The sequence below is a fragment of the Salvia hispanica genome, chromosome 4 (assembly GCF_029641045.1).
Source record: "Salvia hispanica isolate PSC_SH4W2 chromosome 4, Shi_PSC_v1, whole genome shotgun sequence".
Lineage (NCBI taxonomy): Eukaryota > Viridiplantae > Streptophyta > Magnoliopsida > Lamiales > Lamiaceae > Salvia > Salvia hispanica.
The window spans coordinates 53,909,746-53,931,327 of record NC_142695.1 but is presented as its reverse complement, the minus strand read 5'-3'; the positions used below and the strand labels follow the sequence as shown (position 1 = coordinate 53,931,327).

Genomic DNA, 21,582 nt, shown 5'->3' with positions numbered 1-21,582 from the left:
ATTTTTATCTTAATGTATAAAACACACGCCGTTTAGCAAAAAAAATAAAAAATTTATGGTGTTTCCTAAACTTTTAGCATATTTTAAAAAAATATCCCCAAGTTTTAGCATACTCAAGAATTTGTCCTAAACTTTTAGCGTTTCAAAAATAGTTTCTCAAATTTTGAATAATTAAAAATTTTGTTGAGACACAAAATACTAATATCAACCCTTCTCATTTTTTACAAAAACAACGACATTAATGCAGATGCTAAAGTGATTTTTTTGCATATATAATGAAACATATTATAGAATATGCTAAAAGTAGTGTGGGGCATCTATACATATATAAAAGGCGAGTTTTGGGCCGTTTTTGAATATTTGTGAATTTTGAGTATAAATTTAAATATTTGTAAATATAGGGTGTGAAATTAAATATTTAAATAGCCGCTAATAAAATATGGAATAACGGCTGAAATATAAATGACTCCAATATTGAAACCGTTACATTCATATGAATTGAAACGGTTACATTCAAATGAACAAACTAATCAATTACAATATTATTATATTGATAGAACATACGAAATTATAAAGTTGATTACACTGTTAGTCAATAAACATTAATATGATGGTCAAATGATTAATTCAAAAAATTAACCACTAATCAATTACAATATCATAATCAATTGCATAAAAGTAACGGTCATCCTCTCTTATTTGTTCATCTACACTATAAATATGTAGTATGTGCAAGATTATAATCACTTCTTCATTGTCTTATTTTATTTGTTGAAAGCATGGAATTCATCTTCCTTGATAATCTACAACCTAGCAATACTTCGTCACTCATTCGAGTACGATGTCGTGTGTCTATGAATTCATTAAACGTGGAGACAAAACCATTGTAATATCCTTAGAATGTATTTTCCATGACAGGATGGTATGAGTGTCACTTCTTACCTTATCACGGTTTGTCTTGCGGAAAGAGGTTTTTTTTCGACCAAACTTATAGTTCGGTTTATTTTATAATTTTCATTGTAATTTCCATTTCATTTATTGTTGTTTTTTTTCCTGTGATTACAATAGTTAGAGTACCGCGTGTATATGGTTCGAGAATTTTATCCTAATATTTTTTACAATTCTTAGAGATGGAAGAATTGTAACATCCTTAACTCGAAACATGTATAATATTTATCTTCTTCTTAACACAATTTATTACATTTGTATATTTATATTGTCACTGACGCTATAATTATATTAAGTGGTGTCACAAAAAATAATATTTTACTAATAATATTATTGTTGAAATTAGGATTTGACACTTAATTAGTCTAGGATACAACTGATTTTATATTAAAATCTAATTATCTTATCTATAGGTGATCATGCTGAGTAAGATAGTATATTATACTATTAAGAACTATATTTTTACAAAAAGAAATTTTGCAGTATTTAAAATTATAAAGTAGTATAAAAAATAGTAGATCGAGTATATATGTTTCATGTTCCAACAAACCACGTTTAAAAGTGCAATAAATAAAGATAAACGTTATAAACGTTCAAAAGAGTTATCATTATTCATTAATATAATAGTGTTAATTCAACCAATTAATATAATATTTTTTTGTGTAGTTTATCATTTGATTTTTTTATGGTCATAATTTTGACATTTTCAATATTATGAGTTATCAATTTATTATTTAGTTAAAAGTGTGATTTACATTATTTTTAGTATAGAAATAGGAAGGATTGTTTTTCAAAAGTGTCAACAATTGATATAGTCTCTTCATCGTTGTCCAAATAATTGTGTTTGTTTTTACTCCATTTCAAATATGTTTAATTTTATGTGTTTATGTATAAAATGAATTGAGGAGCATATATTTATTGAATTGTTATTATATAGTAGTACAATATATATTTTTTTATTTTTAAATATTATTTAGTTATATTATTTCTTATTTTAAATAATCAATTAAGAATTTAAAACTGTGTATGATAGAAAAAATATTCCGTCGTGCATCGCACGTGGGTTAAAACTAGTTTGATTAAAACACAAGGTTCTATATTAATGGTAATATGGAAAAAAAATTACTGAAGTTTGACATCTAAATATCTCCAAGACTCCAAATTAAGGGAGCAACAAGGTCAAATTATGTTAGGCAATTAGTGTAATTAATTTTCACATCTTCGAAGTACCCCCTATTTATTTTTCGGCCAAACCTACAAAATCAATTAATGGCAAAATTTGATTCAGAAATTTCCTACGCCTTTTTAGTCGTCGCGTAAAAATACGCTCATTTTTAACGATGAATAATAGTTATTTATTCGATAGTGCTAGTTATAAAATATTTTAACACATTGTATAAAATTATATTTGTTGCACTTTAGAAAATACCTATATACTAGTATTCAATTTGGGTTGGCTGTGTAAAGCTGACTTCTATTTTTAGGCATGGGCAGGAAAGCTATTCCGTCATTGCTCCAGCTCACTTTTATAACCGTCAAAAATTATGAAATTTATCCTAATTAAGGTCAAATTATATAGGATTTATTATAATTTCTATACCAATTTTATATAATGTTTTCAAATCTATTAGTATAACCTTTTCAAAATATCAATTTTATATCTAATTTCTCAAAATCTATTAATACCTCCAGATTCAATTTCTGGCATCACATTGATAATATGGCATGCTTATATATGAGATGAGGTGTAAATATTTTTTTAGAAAATGACACATACAAGGATATACACATAATTAAGCCTCGGAATGCTATGTTAATGAATTCAACGATAGATTTTTCAAAAAATTAAAAATTGGTGATATTTACAAAGATAAACATAGATTTCAAAATATTGTATAGTTAATCCAATTATATATACCGCAAATTATTGATGTCATTAATTTCACCCCACTAAAAAAAATCAAAACTTGATAAGTTCATATTCTCTACAAACTTCAAATAAATAGATAACAAAACAGTAATCTTTGACTTTTATGTATTTTATAAAACAAAATTAATAACGCTAAACATAGACTATATATCTTCACGAATAATTTCAATCTCATGTAGTTTATTATATATTCCCAAACTCAATATATATGTTTTAGTTATACAAAGAGATATCATCTACTCCTAAAAATACTAAATCAAATTCTAATAACTATGAAAATAAATTATAAAGATAAAATTAGATAAGATATTTTAAATTCACTTATAAATGAAATAAATATCGTATCAGTATATATACCATTTCAAGATGCATACAATTTTCAGTTATTCGATCATGAGAATTGGTTAGTAAGGATAATCTACTTGCCTATTGTCAATGGCATGGGGTTTAAGATTTTAAATAGTAGTAATACACACGTTTCATACATGCATATAATATTAATTACTCGACTTTAGTCGAACGTATAGACCTTCAAGTTGAGTGCATGGCAAACTATATACTATAAATAAGACTCTTATTTGTCTCTTAAAATTCACCAATATATCACTTTATCCCCCCATCAATGGCCTCTATTACAATCACAAAATGGATAATCCTATCCATCAACATCTTGATCATACAAACCCTAACCCTAACTCATGCCCAACAAGTTCCTTGCTTCTTCATTTTTGGAGACTCCCAAATGGACAATGGAAACAACAATCTCCTTCCTACATCTGCCAAAGCTAATTATCGCCCTTATGGGATTGACTTCCCCGGCGCCGTCCCCACCGGCCGGTTCACCAACGGCAAAAATATCGCCGACTTCCTAGGTATAATTTTTCTTGACCAATTTATACTCCCTCTGTGTCCACAAAATAATATCACAATTGTCATTTTGGTATGTCCACAATTTAAAGTCACACTTAATTTATTTTCCTGCTTAGGTAAGTGGGTCCACAGTCCACTAATTTATCACAATAACATTCCACTATAAAATAAATATTTAAAATTGATACTTACATTCCTCTCACTTTCTTTTATGTATTCTTAAAATTCGTGCAAGTCAAAATGGGAATGGAAGGAGTACTATATATTATGACCATCTATTGAATAAACTATTTCTTGATTTCCGCAGCTGAGTTGTTAGATTTTTCCGATCCGATCCCGCCGTTTGCGTCTACGAGAGGCTCTGACATTCTCAGAGGACTCAACTACGGATCCGGAGCTGCCGGGATTCTTGACATCTCCGGGATACGACAGGTGATCATTGACCAAACAAACACATTCAATTTTCTGAAACCATAAAAATTCTACTTATACTAAACTATGAGAGGCCTATATATGTTTGTGGTATAGGGCCCTCGGTTCAGCATGAACGACCAGTTAGCAAATCATAGGGCGACAACCGGTCAAATCGCCGCCTTATTCCGGAATCGGACGGCCGCGGACAACTACCTGCGACAGTGTCTCTACGTCGTCAACATAGGCAGCAACGACTATATTAACAACTACTATTATCAGAGGCCGCGGTCCTTGTCTAATCTTCTCTATACACCCGACCAATTTGCCGACCAATTGATCGCAGAATTCTCTCGACAACTAAGGGTTAGCAATTACGAAATAAACTTTTACTATGTTACATTAATTCTAATATTAGTACATGTATAATGCCAATTGCGTGTGACATAAATTGATACTATATGTATACAATACTGATTATCGAAAAGATATCAAATTTTATAAATTGAACATATACTAATACAATTAGTAAGATTCCTCACAAAAGTACTGTAGTTTAAATTCAAAGGTTTTATGTAGTTTTGAAAAGAGAAATTGGTTAATTTTAACTAACTGACGTATTTTTTGTTTCTGTTTTACAGAGATTGTACGACCTCGGATCAAGAAAAGTTGCGGTGTACGGGATCGGTCTGATCGGGTGCATTCCTCAAGAGATATTATTATATCCGATCACCAACGGGTCTCCCTGCGTCGACAAAATCAACGTAGCTGTCGGACTATTCAACGACAGGCTCATGTCGCTCGTCAACAACCTAAACAACAATTTACCAAATGCTCAATTCACTTACATAAACGCCACCAGCATTGCACTAGGAGACCCTTCCCTCATTGGTAGGTCTATTTAAAATCAAAACTCGAAAAAAAAAATTTACTAATAGATGGATTGTTGTTGCAGGTGTGAAGGTGTTGAACGCTGCGTGCTGTGAGGTGCAGAGGAGTGGGCCCGCGGCGGGGCAGTGCTTGCGTGATGGAGCGGTGTGCGGCAACAGACAAGAGTATATATTCTTCGATAATTTTCATCCCACGGAGATCTCGAACAATGTGACGGCGATGAGATCTTACAGAGCTTTGGTGCCAGCCGACGCGTCCCCGGTTGACATTGAACGTCTTGTTCGGCAGTGACTGAAACATTTACTTTTCAAACGGGATTTTATGTAATGTTGTTTTATAAATTAATGAATAAATAATAAAGTAAGAGGGTTGTTTATGACTATGTATTGAATAAAAAGTTTTGTGTTGAGAACTCGATCTTTGCACTTTATTTGGGGAATGAAAGTATTAAAGTGTTGATCTCTAATGTGACTCAACCTTTAACTTTTGTAATAAAATATATATATAAAAAAAAAACAAGGTCAAGTTATATGAGGCAATTAGCGGAATTAATTTTTACATCTTCGTAATACTCCTATTTATATTTTTGGCACTTGATTCAAAAAATATCATATGTCTTCAAGCTTTTGGTCGTCGCAAATAAACGGTCATAATTAATGACAATAAAGTTATTTATGCGATAGAGCTTGTTATAAAAATATATTTTCACATATTGTTAAAATTATGTGGATTGCTCTTTATAAAATGCAAATTATAAGCATATTCAGATGTTTTTGCCTTTATTTATTAGTTCGTGTTATAATGAGTAAACACTAAATTGCGTGTACGATGAAGTAGTATATATATTATTTGAAGTTTAATATGAGTTGTGTAAAGTTGACTTTCCATTCGCCAACTCACGTAACCGTCGAAAATTATAAAATTTGTTCGAATTAAGGTTAAATTTGCAATTGTCCTATACGATTACAATTCCTATGAAACTTATCATTCAAAATTTTAATCACAAGGAACAATTTTTAAATATACAAAACTTATTTCAAAATTAACTATTTTTGAAAGTTATAATTAGATTGACCAGAATTCGATCAAAAGTTGTGTTTAAATGACATTTTTTCAATTGAGAATTATATGAAAAGAATAATTTTATTTTTTATTCATTAATTCTTATCGAGTATTCCACTTATATTTATATTAAAATATCATATACAACCAAAGAAAATAAATTACTAAATGCTGTATATCCTAACAACTACGTATAAATCATAAAAATAATAGTATTAAACAATATATTTTAGATTCATGCATAAATTTAAATAGGTGTATTTTAAGAGATATTAGTTGGTTAGGTAGGATAAGGTTGGTATTGTCAATGATATGGGGTTTAAATAATACACACATCTCATGCATGGCAAACTATAATAAGACTCATATTCATCTGTTAAAAACTTAAAAAAATTCACCAATCGCTTCTTTAATCATCCGATCAATAATGGCCGCCATTTCCATCACAAAATGGATAATCCTATCCCTCAACATGTTCATCATTCTAACCCTAACACATGCCCAACAAGTTCCTTGTCTCTTCATTTTTGGAGACTCCCAATCCGACAATGGCAACAACAACCCCCTTATCACAAAGGCCAAAGCCAATTATCCCCCTTACGGGGTCGATTTCCCAGGCGCCATCCCCACCGGCCGGTTCACCAACGGAAAAAATATCCCTGACTGTCTAGGTAATTAAATTTTATTTGAATACATCCAAACCTTAGACGAAGTTCTGACCATCAATCCACCAAACAAATTAATTATTTCTTGGTTTTCGCAGCGGAGTTTTTAGAGCTTCGCGATCCGATCCCACCTTTTGCGGCCGCAGAAGGCCCCCCCGCCCTCCTCAAAGGAGTCAATTACGCGTCTGGAGCTGCCGGGATCCTTGATAGCTCCGGGAGAAACTTGGTAAATTATCGACCACACAAAAAAAACACACACACATAGTTAATTATGAAACCATTAAATTTTACATATACTAAATTATGAGAGGCTCATATTTGTGGTGTAGGGTGATCGGTTATGCATGAAGAAGCAGTTAGAGAATCATAAGGCGACAATCGCCCAAATCGCCCCCTTGCTCGGGAACCAGACGTCGGCGGACGCCTACCTGAATCAGTGTCTCTACGTCGTCAACATCGGCAGCAACGACTATATCAACAACTATTTTCAGCAGCCGCCGTCGCCGTCTAATAGCTTGACACCCGAAGCATTCGCCGACGAAGTCATCGCAGCCTTCTCTACACAACTAAAGGTTAGCAATTACATTTTTTAAAATACACTATCAAATTGTTGTTAGATTCCTCGTAAAATTAGTTTTTAATAAAGTATCTATTATTCGAAGTCGAGAGAATTATGTGAATTCAAATTTGATGCGTCACGGTCTCTCATTTTCTAGAGCTTGTACGAGCTCGGATCGAGAAAAGTTGCAGTGTTCGGAGTGGGTCTAATCGGGTGCATTCCTCAAGAGATATTGTTATATCCGATCACCAACGGATCACCCTGCGTCGACGACAGCAACATTGCGGTCGGGATATTCAATGGCAAGCTCGTGTCACTCATCAAAGAACTAAACACCAAATTACCAAATGCCCAATTCACTTACATAAACGTGACCAGCATTGCACTAGGAGGCCCTGGCCCCGCTGGTAGGTCTATTTATATCAGATTATAGCGACTCAGGAGAAAAAAATTAAATGGATGGATGTGATTGTTGCACTTGCAGGTGTGACTGAGGTGAATGATCCGTGCTGTGAGGTGCAGAAGGCGGGGGATCCCGCGCCCGGGCAGTGTTTGCCTAATGGAGCGGTGTGCGAAAACAGGGATCAGTATATATTCTTTGATAATTTTCATCCAACGGAGATTTCAAATATCTTTACGGCGTCAAGAGCTTACAGAGCTTTTCTGCCCACCGATGCTTCCCCGGTTGACATCGAACATCTTGTTCGGAAGTGACAACGGATTCTTCTTATCTTTAGAGTGCGTTTTCTAGCGTAGATAACTCCTCAATCTCGGAGTTATCTCACCTAAAATTTTATAAGTGTTCTTATCATATTTTGTCTAATGAATAAATTAGTGATAGTACTATTTTATAATCTAGTGAAGTGAGTTCATTTTGCATCAATAATATTTTAATCACATTTTCTTATTTTATAAATTTTGTATTAAAATTCATGTTGTCACGCTAATGCAAGATTGTGATTGTGCAAAACTTTTTTTATTCACTAGAAAAGTAGGCTTTACTAATAAGACAAGGTTGCAAATTGTCGGTTTTTGGCAACGAATGCAATTTACTGTTATTAAATTCGAAATACTTACTTTCTCTGTCTTCCAAATTTTGTCACGGTTTGGTCAGACACAGGTATTAAGAAATGTAATGGAAAATGAGTTGAAAAAGCTGATAGGATATGGGTCCTACTTTTAAAGTATTAGTTTTATAATAAAATATGAATGAGAATAAGTTAATGGAATGTAGAGTCCACTACCAAAAATGGTAAAATGTCAAACGTGACAAATTTTGTGGGACAGACGAAATGGGAAAATGTGACAAAATTTCAGGGACAGATGGAGTATAAGTTATACCCAATCCGAAATTTTCGGATATCCGATCCCGAAATTCTCAAAATTCAATACCCGATACCCGATCCGAATTTGATTTCGAGTACCCAAATACCCGACTCGGGTATCCAGTCCCGAAAAATCGAGTATCCAGTCCCGATTGTGATTTTGATTTTTGATTTTTTTTTGATTTTTTAGAAAATCAACTACAATTTTTAGAGATTATTTAATACTACTGTTTAGTTCGAATTTAATACAAAGTTGAAGTAGTATTCAAGGGAAATAGCTACAAACTTTTAGAAATACAAAATTGTCGTATTAGTTTCAATTTAAGAGAAAATAACTACAAATTTTTAGAAATACAAAATTCGTGTTATAGATCGAATTACAGAGAAAATAATTACAAACTTTGAGAAATACCAAATTCATAAGGTAAATTACATTAAGAAATTAAATTACATATTAACATCTTTCATCCATCCACATGTAATTAAGAAATTAAATTATATTTTTATTTTTCATCCCTCCAAAATAAGAAATTAAATAAAATTACATCTTTCATTCATCCACAGTAAGAAATTAAATTACATATTAACATCTTTCATCCATCCACATATAATTAAGAAATTAAATTACATTTAATTATAATAAAAATATAATTTATTAATTTTAAAAACAAATCGGATATTCGGGTATACCCAATTGGGTATCGGGTAACCCGAGACCCGATCATCCAAAATTCTCACTATCCGATCCCGATCTGATACCCGAAAAATCGGGTTTTGTGTATCCAATTACCCGACTTTTTCGGGTTTGGATATCGGGTATTGGATACCCGATATCCATTTTGACAGGTCTAAGTATAAAAGTGGAATTATCAATACTTTTTAAGTAAAACTTAAAGATAAAAATAATAGAAGCGGTTACAAAGTTAATTGTATTAATGAAATCTGAATTAATAATTGTAAAATTTAACTAAATCACAATATATTCATAAAAAATGATTATATTGTGAGGAGAAAATTGCAATGCGCAATAATCTAAATGAAGTGAAATAAGTCATCCAGAAATTCTTGTACACCATTTTATCCGGATTGAGACACAAATTTATTCATTAACAAAAAACATAAGCAAATTCTAGCAATTGTTATACACATCCAAATGATCTTACAATGGGCTTTATGAATATTATACATCTGATATGGTATTATATACCAAGAAACGAACATCAGTTACGTAGTTGAATCTATCTAAGATTTTATAACTAACAAAAATCATGATCTTACCAATATTTACAAAAAAAATGGAGTGAAATTATTTCAGACAGCAAATCCAATCTCCTGGTGCAGAGCTTTTTAGAATCTGCACATAACATTGTGACATGAAATTTGAATCATTGAATAGTCCAGTATGAAAATCACAAAAATTCACAATATTTACGAAGAATCTAGACGTCGCTCCCTAGAGATCTGTTGGAATCAGTGCTGCTGCCGGAACGGTGATGGCACTTGCTCCAGCTCCAGTGATGAAAGCAGTCCAACGGTATCACCTGCATGCCACCGGGGATCAAAACAGAGAGACAACGACGTTGGAGGGGGCGAAAAGGGGAAGGGAAGAACCTTCCAGCAGGTTCTATGGTCGAATCTGCTATGCATTTCCTCCAGCCGGGGAATGATCTGCTTGAAAGCCGGCCTATCAACTGGTTTTTCGCTCCAGCACTCTTCGATCAACCTGTTTCATCACACGATCACGCTGATATGCCATCTGCAGCCATCAATTTGTATAGTTTGGTTGCTTCATCTTACTCTTTAAGGCCGTATGCGTAATGCTTCATTGAGGCCTTAAAGGGAGGGCGCTGTTTCGCAACATAAGATTTTGGCACTTCTTGCTCTTTCTTCCCGCTGAACGGAGGGCATCCCTCGATAAGCTACAGAAAGATTGATTTGTTAAAGCAAAAGCCATGTCTGAAGCAAGGCAACTACTCTACTTTTGAGAAAAAACATTACCTCTTGTAATATCAAGGCAAATGAGAAAACATCTACTTTGGTGTCATAATCTTGATTTTTGAAAACCTCGGGAGCCACATAACGACCTGTTGATGCACGTGCAACGTTCGAAAGAATAAGTACTCGACTGTGGTAAAGCTAATTCGAAGAAATGCGTACTTACATGTACTGTCTTGAGAGATCAGAGGCCTCTCTTCTTTAACTCTGTTTGCAACTCTAAGAAGCTTGCTGATTCCGAAATCTGCCACTTTGAGGTGTCCAGAATCGTCGCGCAAGATATTTCTGTTATCTTAGTCGAATAACAAGACAGAATTCTATAAGAAGTTACTGAATGAGACCAAATTGAATCCAAGACAGTTCATCACAAGGCATAAAAGTTGGAAAGCAAAGCTTACGAAGGCTCAAGATCGCGATGAATAATCACTCCTGGTCTATGTTCATGTAGATAGCTCATTCCCCTATAAGAACAAGCACCTTTTGAGTCATTTGTTATGTAGAATCAGTTTTCATCTATATTCGATCTCAGAAATATGCTGGTGGAGTAATTTTTTAGACAACAGTTCACATAGATACATGATTCTCATAATATTTCATAAACCTGGCAATGTCCAGAGCTAATTTGAGAGCTTTTGCAGGCTTCAGGGAGCCTTTTTCTTTCAAATACTCGTGAAGGTCGCCCTGTACATACACGGAACAAATATCATACATAAGACTATAATAGCAGAAATGAGATGGATACCTTTGGTAAATATTCAGTCACAATCATCATAGGACTACTTTGTGTCACAGCACCAAGAAACTGGACGACGTTTGGATGCCTTATACTCAGAAGCAACGAAAGCTCGTCCCTAAATGCCCTCCTGCAGAAAATCAGTGCCTTAGTCTTAGAGAACAGATAACAGAACAGAACTTTCAAAAACAAAAATGAAGCCCCATGTTTGAAGACCTCACACTTTATTCTCGTCTGCAGCCCCTTCGTAGAATATTTTCACAGCAACCGGCGTTCCAGCCCAAGTAGCTAACTTAAAGGTTCCCTTGGAAAATGAAATATGACAATACAAAGTAAGAAACATGATATGCAGAAAACAAGCATTTTTTGGGCAGTGAATCACAGTAAAGAACCTTGGATATTTCGATGCTGTTTGTGAAATCGATTTCTTTGGGATCGATCTCATAATCTGGTAACTGGCCAGCATTTTCTACTTGCAATGGAGCCAGCTAATACCGAAAACCAATCATCAAGATATGTAGAAGAAGAAACAGAAGTCTGATCTTTCACTTAGTAGAAGGAGACGACTCGTGAAGAAAAGGGACTCACCACTTGCTTCGCACCGTGCTTCTCCAAGAGCTCGATCACATCATGGTTCTTGTAGTGTGTAGCATCTGCAAGAGGCTGTTTAACCAAGATGTAAATCACTTAAATTATGATATTCACCAAGGATTTCACAATCAATCACATCTGTTTCCAAAGCTACACAAACATTCATCAAGATGTCCATATCTTGACTCAAGGCTGACAATATCAAACTAATGTATAGTCGAACGATCCTAACAAGTGCTAAATCATCACAATGGGAAAGCAAACACAAGAGCCGAAACATGTATGTCAATGAAGAATGAAGCAATATTATACCGTGCCGCCCCAGCGATCTTTGAGGTCTACATCGGCTCCATTTTCAATCAAGAACTTGGCAACATCGCTAAACCCTTGGCACGCAGCGACGTGGAGTGCAGTCCGGTCATCAATGTCGCGGAAATTGACGTCGATGCCAGAGGCTAGAAGCTCCTTGATGCCATCCAAATCACGCTCGTTGGCCCTATACAATATCTTCAATCCAGGATCAATGTCGTTCAGATCACCACCACCTGCGTTGCTTTTATCTCCCTCCCCGTGCAGCGCCATTGATGATTGCTTCAACGGAGCACGTTTCGTAGGCATCATCGACACGATTCGGGTTGAAATAAAGAGTCAGAAAACCCTTTTCTACAAGAAAATCTTCATGCAAGATGGCAAGATTGCATTTTTTAATTCATTTAAAAAAAATCCAGCGATTAAACCTTAGGTTTTTCAAAGATTGAAAACCGAGGTTATTTTACGCTAGATTATGAGAACATCATTTTATAATTGGTAAGGTAAATAAATTGCTTCGTTTTGGCCAAGAGATTTTAGGGTTTGTTTTCATGTAATATTGATAAAAGTTGATGATTGACCACAGGATTATTTTCTCTATGATACATATACTATCAAATTGTAGGATATGATATGGGAAATGAAATAATGCTATAAATAACGATCAAATGAAATGAGATTTTAAAATAACAATGACCTGTTATAACAAAAATTAAACACTGCAAAAATCTATCAAAGTATCTATGGATTTGTTTTGCCTTTTAATGACTCAACATTATCAGTCCCTATCGTGACGAGTGAAAGAAAGCTTGGGGTGTATAAAGCAACACTCGTGTAATAAAAGCTATGGCCTCGTTGAAGAAGAACATACATCGTAACAATTTATTTGGAATTAAGGAGAATATGAGCAAATCGGGCTTTAAATTTTATGAATTTTGTGAAATTAAAAATTTCAATAACATTTTTTAATGTCTTATAATCAAACTAATATATAAATCGAAATGAACACTAAACGTGCGTTAAACGAGAATGGTGCTCACATAAGCCATAAGGGGCGGTAGAGAAAAGAATAAAAAAGAATGCCGACAGGCTCACAGGCCCAAATGGCCCAACCCAGATTTTTGAGAGATTAATTCCATTTAAAAAATGACAAACGATATCAGCTAAGGAACATCTAAAAAAGGCAAAGGTATAATTACCTTATGCAAAAGGTACAAAAACATTTCATAATATACCACTGTCACAAAACAAAACTTCAGAAGAAGACTATTTGGAATGAAAATTTAGCATCCGCAAATGAAATGTAATTTTATTCATAATTTACAATAAGAAAGGAGGAAGGTAAAACAACAAGCAAAGAGCTGCAACTTTTCATTTCTTATTCAAGGGAAATCAGACATTGACCTAAGCTCAATATGATGTACCTAGTAATCAAGGTTTGAGCTCGAACTCCTCCACCTTCTCCCACGATTTGCAGCTTGTGTCTTCAGTTTCCGTTTTATACAGTGCCAGACGCGAAATCTGGAAACTCAGACCGCCTATGCTGTCATCCAGAGCACAAGCTTTCTCTAGCGCGGTTTTCTTCTCTTCTTCTGTTAAATCGCCGTAGAGGAGGCTCAAGTGCGGCATATAAGCTGCAAATACAAGAGCATTTCAACACCACAACGTCATACACTTAACACAGCTGCTAAACAGTCTGAAACCATTTCCAGGAAATTGAAAATATACAAGAATAAAGGAACATCTAAGAGAATCTACATAGCTGAGCATAAACAATACTACTAAGGATATTGATGAGAGAGGTATATAGCCTCTGCTCTCGAGACTCCCTTGTGCAGGGAGAAATTCGAAGAGAGGCGAAAGTGAATTCAAGATGAGTGGCTTACGAGTTGATCTCTTGAAACCAAAGAGTACACATGAATGATCACTAGCCTCCACCACCTGTTTTAGAGTTGCACAATCACAAATGATGTTATGTAGAGTTCATTACATACTATTATATTTAAGCAAAGCATGATTGTAAAGAAGCCAATGTTTCTTCCTTGTATTACAGTTTTATGGCTATCATCTTTGTTTCCATGGAAGTTGAGATGCAGAAAATATTGAATCTTTTCAAGGCCACAAACAGCAAAACATTCCATAAATGACTCACAATCTATTAGCAGAAACAGAGAGCTAAACTACTTAACAAAATTACCATCCTTCCAAATCATTGGGAAAAGCCCCAATTCTTTCTATTTTATCAAACCCTTATCTAATTTTAGGCTATACTACGAGTATGGAACAAATGTAACTTGAAATTGACACACAAAACGAACTCTCTAACTCTAACCATCATGTCTACTGCAGAAATTCGAACTTCACAGCATGAATTTCAGAAAACAAATTAAAAAAACCCTAGAAATTAAGAAAAGCTACCTCAGGCGTGGGATGAAGCAGGAGAAAAACGCACTGATAAAAGAAAGTGCCGGTGGCGATTTTGTCGACTGTAGCTGTGTACGGTTTGAGGCCCTCGCACGCCTTTTGAAACATATCACGCGCCTCGCTCTCCGTCAGCTTGATAGCTCCGAGGATCGTCACGTGCGGCTCGAACTCCGGCCCGCCGAACTCCGATCGGAGACCGCTCATCAGTTTCTTCAGGCGAGGCTTCAATTCCTCCGGCGGCAGCGCCCACACGGAATACGCATCTCTCTTGACTTCTCCGCCGGTGGTGCTGGCCATGAAGATTTGCGGAAATGGCGACGGTTTCAGTGGAAATTGACTACCAATGATCTTCAAATTGGGGCTTGTTTGGTTAGTTGAAGTATTTTATTCTCATTCTAACCGTATTTAGCGGGGTGGGTTCATGGTGGGTCCCTTGAACTATTGTGAAGTCATTGTTTTATTTCGATGGTTAGTCTTTGATTAATAAAAGAATTAAATTGGTTGATACGCGAAGGAATATACTTGCACCACTAATTAAGTTAATATGCATGCATGTAATTTTATTAAATTTTGTCTCCATGCATAACTTAAGTTTAGTCAAAAGTAGTATCACCCTCAATTTTTTTTTTTAAACTTATTTATACTATAAAATAATTTTATAAATTCATAAAAATATTATTGTATGAAATCTAAAATCATAAATATATAAAATAAAAAAGAATTATTAAAAAAATATAAAATCAAACAAAGAAAAAAAAATAACACATATGCAGAATGAGAAACAATATTATTATTTCAAGTTCTAAAATCACAAATTTATACAATAGCAATTTATTGTACCAATAAAAACTCATATAACCAAATAAGTTTATAAACTAAAAATTGCACACAAATCACATCCTCCCTCCGTCCCCGAATACTTGACACAGTTTGTCATTTCGGTCCCGTCCCCGAATACTTGACACAGTCACTTTTTCCATTTTTGGTAGTGGACCTCATATTCCACTAACTCATTCCTACTCACATTTATTATAAAACTAATACTTTAAAAGTAGGACCCACATCCCACCAACTTTTTCAACACACTTTCCATTACATTTCTTAAAACCCGTGCCGGGGCAAACCATATCAAGTATTCGGGGACGGAGGGAGTATCATTTAAATCACTTTTAGATGTATACTACAAAAGATCAATCACAAACACATGTCAATAAAAATAATGTATAAATATATATTAGAAGATAGTCAAATCGATCAAAATCATCAACAAAAATATAGCAAAATAGCATGGAATATACAACCGATATCAATATGCATGCATTTAGCCGGGGAAGAAAAAAAAAACTACTGGTTGCATACCCTAATAGTATACCCCGCATCACCGACTTCCTGTGTAGCTGCTACCGCCCTTACTATATCCGGGAAAGACAAATGAATAAGAGTTGCCACCAACCTAATATTCATATAGAGCACTACATGAAAAAAATTATAGGTTCCACTATAAAGACCTGCAAGGAGAACAACATAAACAACAAATACGGAAGATGCACCTGCACCAAAAATTCAAAGGCAAAATATAAATGTAACAATAATACTATGCAAGACTCAAGCTGACAAACTCAGAGCCATGAAGTTGGGATTTTACCAGTAAAGGAGGCAGGCCGCAACGCACAACACTCCATTCCTCTGAGACTTGTACATCTGTAATCAGTCATTGACAAACACACAGTAACCCACTTGAGTTTTTGGCCACATCCATATTTTAATTAATCTCTTCATAATTTGACGACTATATAAATCCCAAAGTTAATAGGTTAGTGGGTAAGTGACAATGTACGTCATTGATGGATAGTTAATTATAATTATTAAAAAATCTTTTTATATTATTAATGGCATTCATGTAATTATTCACAGAACTCTCCTTTTATATATTTATAGATACAAAGGCTCAGTACTCATACATTTTGTTTCATTTGATTATTCTACAAATTTTTGGTTTATTGGTTCTTTGTATCAATACATTTTGTTTTACTAGGTCCTTTTACAACTCTTTATTTTAATACATTTTGTTTAATATTTTTTTTTAATTTGATTGAATCTTTATTTAATAGACTTCTGAGTATAACTATAATTAAAATTAATTTAGCTGCAATATTGATTTAAGAATCATTTAAAAAATAAAAAAAATTATTAATATTTTCCGTTATCGAATTATAAATATATGAACTTTCTAATTATTATTGAGACGATACTTATGTTGTCCGTTATCACTTCCAAAATTATCATTTTTTCTAATAATCATTTTGGCGAGACAGAGCCCCTTCTTCTACATGTGTGCGTGCAAAGCACTTGCCCTTCTCGACCTAAAGAACGCACGGGGGCTTGGGGGCCGTGGATGCAACGGAACTGCCAAAGGCCGGCTTACACTTAGAAATCTATAAACTCAAAATTGGACAGGCATAAAAAAAGCATCATCAAATTCTCTTCCACTGCATTCTATTAATGGATCCAAATTCTCTTGCAATAAAACTAGTATTGTGTTAACATTGTAGCAGCAGCAGAGCAATTCTTGAAAATACAGCAAACAAACATGATGTGAGGAACCAAAACAGAAAATATAATTTCATTTTATTGGCCAGTAACTCAACAAGTAACAAAAACCATCAACTCAATCCCAAATTGCTCAAGCACAACAAATACTTATATCAATTGATTACACAAGAATAGACAAAATAGTGTCACCTGTGCAAAAAATGCTGAAATCTTGCTAAAATCCTAGAAAAAAAAAAAGCAACAGCTATCAGTAGTTCAAAAGCGAGTACTTCACACGTAAAACGATCCTGCCCTTGTCGACTCCGAGCTTGGCTCCCGTAACGAGCCAGTGGCCGGGCATATCTTGCGGCCCCTTCAACATTTCTGTCATGTCCACAATCTTCGCCAGTTTCCCAGCTTGGCCGGAGCCATCCCCTTTCTCATTCGATAATGAAGAAGACGAGCCATCAGGCTTCTGCGCACCAGACAGATTTGCGGGGCTATGATCCCAGACGGATCGCCTTATTGTGCACCCGGGGACTTTGGAGAAGAGCAGTTTCAGGTGCAAGACGCTTTTGGCGCCAAAATCCCACACGCCGAGCTGTGCACCTGTGACGATGTGGACGCCCGAGAGATCGCCAATGCACGTGTCTGTGCACTCTATGGGTGCAGTGCTGACGTGGGAAAAGCTTTTCCACTTGATTGGTTCGAACCATCGGCTGTCCTGCTCTTCGGGGCCTTGCCATTTAGGTGCACCGATGGGGATGTGTGTGTCCCAATGAGGCTGAAGAATCTTCGGAAGCGAGACTAGATGTTGTAAGTTGATGGCAAGGCGGTTTTGCTTGGCTCCTTCGAGGCTGAGCTTGAGTCCGGTGACAGGCTTACGTCCGACTGTAACCTGAAACGCGATGAAAACTTCGGAATCGTTAGCAAGTATTTACTTGTGAAGCAGCCAGAAGAAGCAAACGATACGGAAACAATTCGGTTGTTGATGAAGATGATGAAGATAATGAAGACACATATCATGACAACACGTTATAAAGGAAAATCGGATATAGTTAAAAACACGAAAAATGCATTTCTAGAGTGGTATACCTGATCTGGGCTTATATAAAGCTTAGGACCCATTAAACTGAACTGAAGATACTGACAAACAGGTTCTTTTCGTTGCAAATTGTTCTGCTCGGGAGCCCACACCCGAGAAATTTGGAAGTCCAAGAAATACTGAAGATCCTCAATAGGTGGCTTGTCTACAGAAAGTGGATACAACACATGTTTAGAATACATAAAAACAATGGCATATAAATGACAAAAAAAATCGAAGTACGTAGTTAAAAAAACTTGATCATAATAACAAACGTCAAATCCTTACACTCCAAGTATAACTCGATAGCACGAGCCAAGTGTTTTATCCCAGCCACTCCTTCGAGCAAAGAGACGATGGGCACAAATGTCATGTTGATCACATCAGGAGCTCCTTCTACGGTCTTTGCCCACTTAGAGTAGCTCTGTTCAAGGTCATCTCCCCCTCTCCTTCTGAAAATAACCGTAACATCCTACATGTAAAATAACATAATTCACTTCACCACATTCATCACCGATAGTTACCAATGCAAGGGAATCGCCTTTGAACAAACATAATCACCGATATAAAAATATAAATGTTTACTCGATAACAGTGCTGTTTCACTAACCTTGTCCTTGTATTTTAAAGAACCAGCATTTGTATTGACCTTTGAATCTGAGAACCTCTGATCTCCAATATCTTTCACATAGTTCTCAATATCGGACAAGGTTAAAGGTGACGACTGGTGTTGTCGAACATAGACGACATCCCTTCCACCAACTGTTACAGAGGTAACAATGTGGGTTCCGTAATTTTCGATAAAGCTGTGAGACAAAGCATCATATCAGGAACTCAGAAATTAGGCGGTCAATCTTTACCACGCGCAATTTACAGCATGACCTTTTGAAAAGTTTCTCCTACGAGTTTCCAAAAGAGGCAAACCGTAGAAACATCTTTGGTGCTTGAAGGAGATTCTGAACAGGTAAGTCATGACAAGACAATTACATTCTAAAATAGCAACACAAATTGTCCATCCACTTACCGCTACTCCGCATCCTATAAAGTCAGTTACATTTTCGTAAATTCGTATCTCACAAAAATTTTATAATTGCAACAGAATAAAGATGCCATACACACATAGTATGATATTAAAGGCGAGCAATATCAGCCCATAAAAGTGGTTTGCAGAATGCTTCACCTTGCCAATGATGCAGGATCCCAAGAATACGGAACTGCACGTTTGATTTCATTACGCAAACTTAAATCGTCTTTCACTAGTTCAACACTAAACAACGGGATAGTGCATCCAACCATTGCAAGTGATTTCGTAGCTGCCGCATCGAGTTGCCAAGAGCCACTGAAATTAAACATGGCATTGAAGCATCCAAGTGGTATCTGACCAGGTAAACCTGAATTCTCATTGAAGTATCCTGCCATCTGCGAATCGAAGTTCACAAACAACATTTCAATGCCACAGAATCTGGGCTTACATGATAAGTTTATAAAGACATAATTACAACATAGTAAACAGAAATCAAACGATGAAGCTATACAGCAACAAACAATCAGTCATAAAAATCCATTCTTTAATAAAATCAAGACACAAAAATTTAACCAGCTGCACATTGAAGTTCAAAACAACATGTCAATGCTGTAGAATCTGGGCTTATATGATGATAAGTTTATGCAGACATAATCACAACACAGTAAAAAGAAAATCAACCAATGAAGCTATGCAGTAACAATCAGTCATAAAAATCCCTTCTTTAAAAAATCAAGACACAAAAATCAAGCCATCTGCAAATTGAAGTTCACAAACAACATGTCAATGCTACAGAATCTGGGCTTACATGATAAGCTTATGCAGACAAAATCACAACACAGTAAATAGAAATCAACCAATGAAGCTATGCAGCAACAATCAGCCATAAAAATCCAATCTTTAATAAAATCATGACACAATCCCCCGTTTCAACAGCTATAAACGAATCAACAACCAAAAAACAAGAAAGCCCAGAAAGCAAAATCAAGTTCAAAGAAAACCAAACAGAGTAATTGCAAAAAAATCAAAACCTCATGAAAGCTCCAAACAGGGGTCTTCTTGTTATCACTCCGACCACTGCTGCATTCAATGTCAACGGAGACATCGGGGATCACGCAAGATTCGGAGATTTCGAGGTTCCTCGTCTGCGCATCGTCGATAAGCACCAAACGGGAGCCCGGTGCGCCCTTGCAGTAGAGCAGCCTGATGTCAGAGGTGACGTCAAACCCACGGCCCAGGGCTTGGATTGAGTTGCTGAGTGTGGCGATTAGAGCATTGTTGGAGCCAGATGAAGCCATGGATTGGTATTCAAGAATGCCTCATTTGCGAAAAAGAAGAAGAGGGGATGGAGGATTTGTTGATAAATGATTGAGAAAGGGCAGCAATGGCGGTGTTGGTGGAGTCAAAGGTTGGACTTTGAAATTAACAAATGCTGTCCTAATTTGTGTTGTGGAGTTCTTTCTTTGACTATAATAATGCAAGAAACGCGTTGTCCTTTTTCAGGGAGAAGCTCAACTCCTTGGTTCCATCTCTTGCCCTCTTTTCTTTTGTCAAAGCCACTACAATTGAAAGGCTCGGGTGAAGATTAAGGAATGACGGGTTTAAGTAGGATTGGAAAGCCGATCCACTTATTGTTTTCGAAAATGTAGTGTTTAGCCTACCGTGGCTTCTCCATTCTACATTTCCGAAGGTTGGATTCACTTTGTTATTCCGCCAATAAAAGTTTCACTTTATCTTGGTTCAGATTTTAAGAAATGTAACAGAGAACGGCTTAAAAAAATTAGTGAAATAAAGTTAACGAAATATGAGGTTCATTACCAACGATAATAAAAAATAAATAGAATGATTATTCATGGACCGAAAATGGCAAGGAATGATTAATGGTGGGTGGAGGGAGTATTTGATAGTCATTTATGAGTTGGATTCATTAATTTGTTTGCGAATTATATGTTAGAAAATTTAGGTGTTGTCTGTTTTAGGATAGTGAGTGAAAAGGGATTGTTACATTCAAACAAAGCGATCTTGTTGAAAGAAGGGATTGTTACATTCAAACAAAGTTCTCTTTTTACTTTTCTTATTTTCAAATTTGAAAACTGAAATAGTATAATATAAGTTCCCTTCGATTTTAGTCACGATTGATGTTCCAATCTGTATAATTGATTTAGTCAGTAATAACTGGAATAAACAGAAAAGCAAGTTGTATTTCAAAAGTACTAAATTATTGTTCTG

At 35.3% G+C, this 21,582-nt stretch overlaps 5 protein-coding genes across 5 annotated transcripts; 2 read left to right on the top strand and 3 right to left on the bottom strand.

The window, feature by feature from the left end:
* The first annotated feature begins 3,489 nt into the window (after positions 1-3,489).
* On the top strand, positions 3,490-5,589 carry LOC125194490 (GDSL esterase/lipase At1g29670-like). The gene is made up of 5 exons (XM_048092736.2): positions 3,490-3,750; positions 4,056-4,180; positions 4,277-4,525; positions 4,801-5,050; positions 5,115-5,589. Exons 1-5 carry the CDS (start codon positions 3,501-3,503, stop codon positions 5,339-5,341), a joined length of 1,101 nt encoding a protein of 366 aa, XP_047948693.1. The 5' UTR covers positions 3,490-3,500; the 3' UTR covers positions 5,342-5,589.
* Positions 5,590-6,518: 929 nt separating this feature from the next.
* On the top strand, positions 6,519-8,252 carry LOC125191753 (GDSL esterase/lipase At1g29670-like). Its single transcript, XM_048089166.2, has 5 exons — positions 6,519-6,783; positions 6,876-7,003; positions 7,107-7,349; positions 7,494-7,743; positions 7,821-8,252. The coding sequence occupies exons 1-5, from the start codon at positions 6,540-6,542 to the stop codon at positions 8,048-8,050; spliced, it is 1,095 nt and encodes a 364-aa protein (XP_047945123.1). The 5' UTR covers positions 6,519-6,539; the 3' UTR covers positions 8,051-8,252.
* A 1,495-nt stretch (positions 8,253-9,747) lies between these two features.
* On the bottom strand, positions 9,748-13,405 carry LOC125197140 (serine/threonine-protein kinase 12-like). Its single transcript, XM_048095850.2, has 13 exons — positions 12,293-13,405; positions 11,978-12,052; positions 11,782-11,877; positions 11,611-11,693; positions 11,399-11,519; positions 11,258-11,337; positions 11,055-11,117; positions 10,823-10,941; positions 10,660-10,745; positions 10,459-10,580; positions 10,273-10,384; positions 10,094-10,202; positions 9,748-10,015 (listed from the first exon to the last, which is right to left on the bottom strand). The coding sequence occupies exons 1-12, from the start codon at positions 12,599-12,601 to the stop codon at positions 10,101-10,103; spliced, it is 1,368 nt and encodes a 455-aa protein (XP_047951807.1). The 5' UTR covers positions 12,602-13,405; the 3' UTR covers positions 9,748-10,015; positions 10,094-10,100.
* Positions 13,406-13,534: 129 nt separating this feature from the next.
* LOC125197141 (cyclic phosphodiesterase-like) lies at positions 13,535-15,092 on the bottom strand. Its single transcript, XM_048095851.2, has 3 exons — positions 14,708-15,092; positions 14,176-14,230; positions 13,535-13,923 (listed from the first exon to the last, which is right to left on the bottom strand). Exons 1-3 carry the CDS (start codon positions 15,008-15,010, stop codon positions 13,721-13,723), a joined length of 561 nt encoding a protein of 186 aa, XP_047951808.1. The 5' UTR covers positions 15,011-15,092; the 3' UTR covers positions 13,535-13,720.
* A 2,232-nt stretch (positions 15,093-17,324) lies between these two features.
* On the bottom strand, positions 17,325-20,912 carry LOC125196036 (MAC/Perforin domain-containing protein). Its single transcript, XM_048094387.2, has 6 exons — positions 20,385-20,912; positions 19,510-19,748; positions 18,940-19,135; positions 18,618-18,801; positions 18,341-18,495; positions 17,325-18,143 (listed from the first exon to the last, which is right to left on the bottom strand). The coding sequence occupies exons 1-6, from the start codon at positions 20,649-20,651 to the stop codon at positions 17,514-17,516; spliced, it is 1,671 nt and encodes a 556-aa protein (XP_047950344.1). The 5' UTR covers positions 20,652-20,912; the 3' UTR covers positions 17,325-17,513.
* Between the last annotated feature and the right edge of the window lie 670 nt (positions 20,913-21,582).

Coding starts and splice junctions, on each gene's coding strand:
- LOC125191753 (XM_048089166.2), top strand. CDS start 6,540: ATGGCCGCCATTTCCATCACAAAATGGATAATCCTATCCCTCAACATG. Junction 7,350..7,493: donor CCTTCTCTACACAACTAAAG/GTTAGCAATTAC, acceptor CTCATTTTCTAG/AGCTTGTACGAGCTCGGATC. Junction 7,744..7,820: donor AGGAGGCCCTGGCCCCGCTG/GTAGGTCTATTT, acceptor TTGCACTTGCAG/GTGTGACTGAGGTGAATGAT.
- LOC125197141 (XM_048095851.2), bottom strand. CDS start 15,010: ATGGCCAGCACCACCGGCGGAGAAGTCAAGAGAGATGCGTATTCCGTG. Junction 14,231..14,707: donor TGCTTCATCCCACGCCTGAG/GTAGCTTTTCTT, acceptor ACTCTAAAACAG/GTGGTGGAGGCTAGTGATCA. Junction 13,924..14,175: donor TGGTTTCAAGAGATCAACTC/GTAAGCCACTCA, acceptor TTGTATTTGCAG/CTTATATGCCGCACTTGAGC.
- LOC125197140 (XM_048095850.2), bottom strand. CDS start 12,601: ATGATGCCTACGAAACGTGCTCCGTTGAAGCAATCATCAATGGCGCTG. Junction 12,053..12,292: donor AAGATCGCTGGGGCGGCACG/GTATAATATTGC, acceptor TTGGTTAAACAG/CCTCTTGCAGATGCTACACA. Junction 11,520..11,610: donor GCTGCAGACGAGAATAAAGT/GTGAGGTCTTCA, acceptor GATTTTCTGCAG/GAGGGCATTTAGGGACGAGC.
- LOC125194490 (XM_048092736.2), top strand. CDS start 3,501: ATGGCCTCTATTACAATCACAAAATGGATAATCCTATCCATCAACATC. Junction 3,751..4,055: donor AAATATCGCCGACTTCCTAG/GTATAATTTTTC, acceptor TGATTTCCGCAG/CTGAGTTGTTAGATTTTTCC. Junction 4,526..4,800: donor AATTCTCTCGACAACTAAGG/GTTAGCAATTAC, acceptor TCTGTTTTACAG/AGATTGTACGACCTCGGATC.
- LOC125196036 (XM_048094387.2), bottom strand. CDS start 20,651: ATGGCTTCATCTGGCTCCAACAATGCTCTAATCGCCACACTCAGCAAC. Junction 19,749..20,384: donor CTGTTTGGAGCTTTCATGAG/GTTTTGATTTTT, acceptor TTCGATTCGCAG/ATGGCAGGATACTTCAATGA. Junction 18,496..18,617: donor TATCGAGTTATACTTGGAGT/GTAAGGATTTGA, acceptor CACTTTCTGTAG/ACAAGCCACCTATTGAGGAT.